The 3,312-nt window shown below is 42.8% G+C and overlaps 1 protein-coding gene across 1 annotated transcript; it reads left to right on the top strand.

Annotated features, from left to right (window-relative positions):
• The first annotated feature begins 935 nt into the window (after nucleotides 1–935).
• On the top strand, nucleotides 936–3,312 carry LOC139970505 (uncharacterized). Its single transcript, XM_071976269.1, has 2 exons — nucleotides 936–2,367; nucleotides 2,708–3,312. Exons 1-2 carry the CDS (start codon nucleotides 2,289–2,291, stop codon nucleotides 3,310–3,312), a joined length of 684 nt encoding a protein of 227 aa, XP_071832370.1. The 5' UTR covers nucleotides 936–2,288.

Below are 3,312 nucleotides of genomic sequence, written 5' to 3'. Positions count from 1 at the left end.
CTCAGCATATTGGCCTATAAAAGAACAGGGAGGGACAACTCGGCATCAATGCGTATACAGGAACAGGGGAATATGCAACTCGGTATAATGCGATATACAGGAACAAGAGAGGAACAACTCAGCATAAAGGGGTTTACAGGAACAGGGGAACAGGCAACTCGGCATAAAGCGAAATACAGGAACAAGAGAGGGACAACTCAGCATATAGGTGTATACAGGAACAGGGGAGGGACAACTCGGCATATAGGCGTATACAGGAACAGGGGAATATGCAACTCGGCATAATGCGATATACAGGAACAAGAGAGGAACAACTCAGCATAAAGGGATTTACAGGAACAGGGGAACAGGCAACTCGGCATAAAGCGAAATACAGGAACAAGAGAGGGACAACTCAGCATATAGGTGTATACAGGAACAGGGGAGGGACAACTCGGCATATAGGCGTATACAGGAACAGGGGAGTAGGCAACTCGGCATAATGCGATATACAGGAACAAGAGAGGGACAACTCAGCATATAGGGGTATACAGGAACAGGGGAGAAGGCAACTCGGCATATAGCGATATACAGGAACAGGGGAATATGCGACTCGGCATATAGCGATATACAGGGACAAGCGATGGACAACTCGGCATATAGGCGTATACAGGAACAGGGAGGGACAAATCTGCATAAAGGCGTATACAGGAACAATGGAGGGACAACTAGCATATAAGGGTATACAGACACGGAGGAGGGACAACTCGGCATATAGCGATATACATGGAACAGGGGAACAGGCTGCTCGGCGTATAGCGATATACAGGGACAAGCGAGGGACAACTCGGCCTATGGGGAAACAAGGAACAGGGGAAAGTGCAACTCGGCCTATAGGTGTATACAGGAACAGGGAAGGAGGCAAATCGGCATAAAGGCGTATACAGGAACAAGGTAGGGACAACTCAACATATAAGGGTATACAGAAACGGGGGAAGGACAACTCGGCCTATAGGCGTATACAGGAACATGGGAATATGCGGCTCGGCATATAGCGATATACAGGGACAAGCGAGGGACAACTCGGCATATAGGGATATACAGGAACAAGGGAAAGGCAACTCAGCTTATAGCTGTATACAGGAACAGGGGAGAAGGCAACTCGGCATAAAGGCGTATACAGGAACAATGGAGGGACAACTCAAGGCGTATACAGGAATAGGGTTGGGACAACTCGGCATACAGGCGTATACAGGAACAGGGGTAGGACAACTCGGTATACAGGCGTATACAGGAATAGGGATAGGACAACTCGGCATACAGGTGTAAAAAGGAATAGGGGAGGGACAGCTCGGCACATAAGTGTATACAGGCAGGAATGGGTTAGAGGCAGAGGAGGAGGATGAATACGTTCCAACCCCTGACTAATTTTACTGGGAATCCACTCCTTGACTGCTAAATCATAAATCTTAGTACTTAGTATTATCAAAAGTATAGTGCAAGGAAATCAAATGATCTTTCATTTTCAAACCTTATATATCTGATATTACATCCAGTTTTCGATTCATTGTGAAAATTTCGACATAAAGACGAAAGTTTGATGTGAAAGGTCAAAATTTCGATGAAGCACGTAGTAAATTGGTAAGTACATTGGTATGCATACCAACTTAACACGGCCGCAGACACAACAGATGTCACTCAATATTGTTTGCATTACACTTGTGTACTGGATGTTACACATATTGTTATTTTCAGAAGCAAGTGAAGTCCCATATGGAATTCAGCCAAATATTTTCCCATCGTTCCATTCCAACGATTCTGCTAGTTGGCAAAGATTTTTGATAAACAATAATTGCCCAAATGGCCGTAAGGCTAGTCCGCCACTGCCTTTCACCCTATACCAACCCCTTTCAACCTTCAGTCAGTGTAAACCTAATTGATATCTTAAATAGGCCTCAGACTATACATCGTGACGAGTTTATTTATTGTTTATTAATTATACATAAACAATAAGACGTGTGTATACTTATGTACTTTACGTACATCATCAAAATAACGGAACAAGCCGAGGAAGACGTCTCTTAAAGAGGAGAGCGCGATTGTGCTAACGTGCGTTCAAAAAGTAGCGTCAGTGCGCGCACTCGGTCTCCTAAAAACGCTCAATTATTAGTCAGCGGCTACATTGACGTCACAGTCATTGTGTCAAATGTTAAAACTTTAACAATCGTCAACAATTATAGTGTTATATCAGTTGCTAGATAACTTTATCTTCATCAACACTGCTTCGCTTTCGCTGCTATCTTACTACAATGCCTCTTACCACCTTCAAGTGCAAGTATCTTCTGATACTGTGCTTATTATTTGCTTTCATCTCGATTGACTCTTTTGGTAAGTATTTTCGCTTTAAATTTATATTCCTTCGCCGTTATTCCTCGACGAAGATTTAGCGTTGTTGTTAGTTAGGCGTTGCCAGTAGGATAGGGAATAAGGGAGTTGGCCGCTGTGTTGATGTGTTGTATATGATGCAATGAGCGGTGGAAGAGGGTCAGCAATTATTTCATATAGTAGGCCTAAGCCAGTTGGCAAACTAGCTTAGATAAAATGACGATGGATATGTTCTAGATCTTCAAAACATAACCGTGCTTTTGCTTTATATTTGACTACCTTAAAGTTAGTTTTCTTTTATAAACTAATTTAATCTCAGTGTACATTCTTTCCTTCATTTCAGGTTCCTATGAACTTGAAGATGTTATGGATGAAAACAATTCCGTCACCAGTCTATGTATGTACTATGGCTACTGTGACGATGCTGACGAGTCTGACCAGTCCGAGGATCTGAAAGAACTCACTCCTACCTTGGATGGTCAAGAATCATTGAATCTTGACCTCGACGAGATCCAAGATGAATGGTCAACACTGGACATGTTGTTCTTTGATTTTTATGACGTCATGACCTACTACCTTTACCACTTCTTTGAGCTGGTATCATCATTCCTTATGTATGACGTCACTCCTGGTTACCATGATCGTGTCTGCGTACCTCTGTCCCATGGCGATGAATTCAACTATCTTCTGCCAGAGAATGGCCAGTCCGATGACACCAACACAAGGGTCCGAGTAGACCCACAGCTGACACCATTCACTTTCTCTTCCGATGGTGATAAATTTGATCTCCTCTGGATGGATGTCACTAAACTTGCTGGTATATTGGAAATAATGGACGACTACTATTTGATGCCAATCTTAAGAGTTTTAGTCGTGGTCTTGATTTTTCGTAGAAAGAAAATTATTGCATTTAATTCCAAGGGATTCTTCATCCACTACGCGAAATAA

This window comes from Apostichopus japonicus, chromosome 8, assembly GCF_037975245.1.
Source record: "Apostichopus japonicus isolate 1M-3 chromosome 8, ASM3797524v1, whole genome shotgun sequence".
NCBI classification, from domain to species: Eukaryota; Metazoa; Echinodermata; class Holothuroidea; order Aspidochirotida; family Stichopodidae; genus Apostichopus; species Apostichopus japonicus.
Note: the sequence above shows the minus strand (reverse complement) of the source record. Positions and strands in the feature narration are given on the sequence as shown.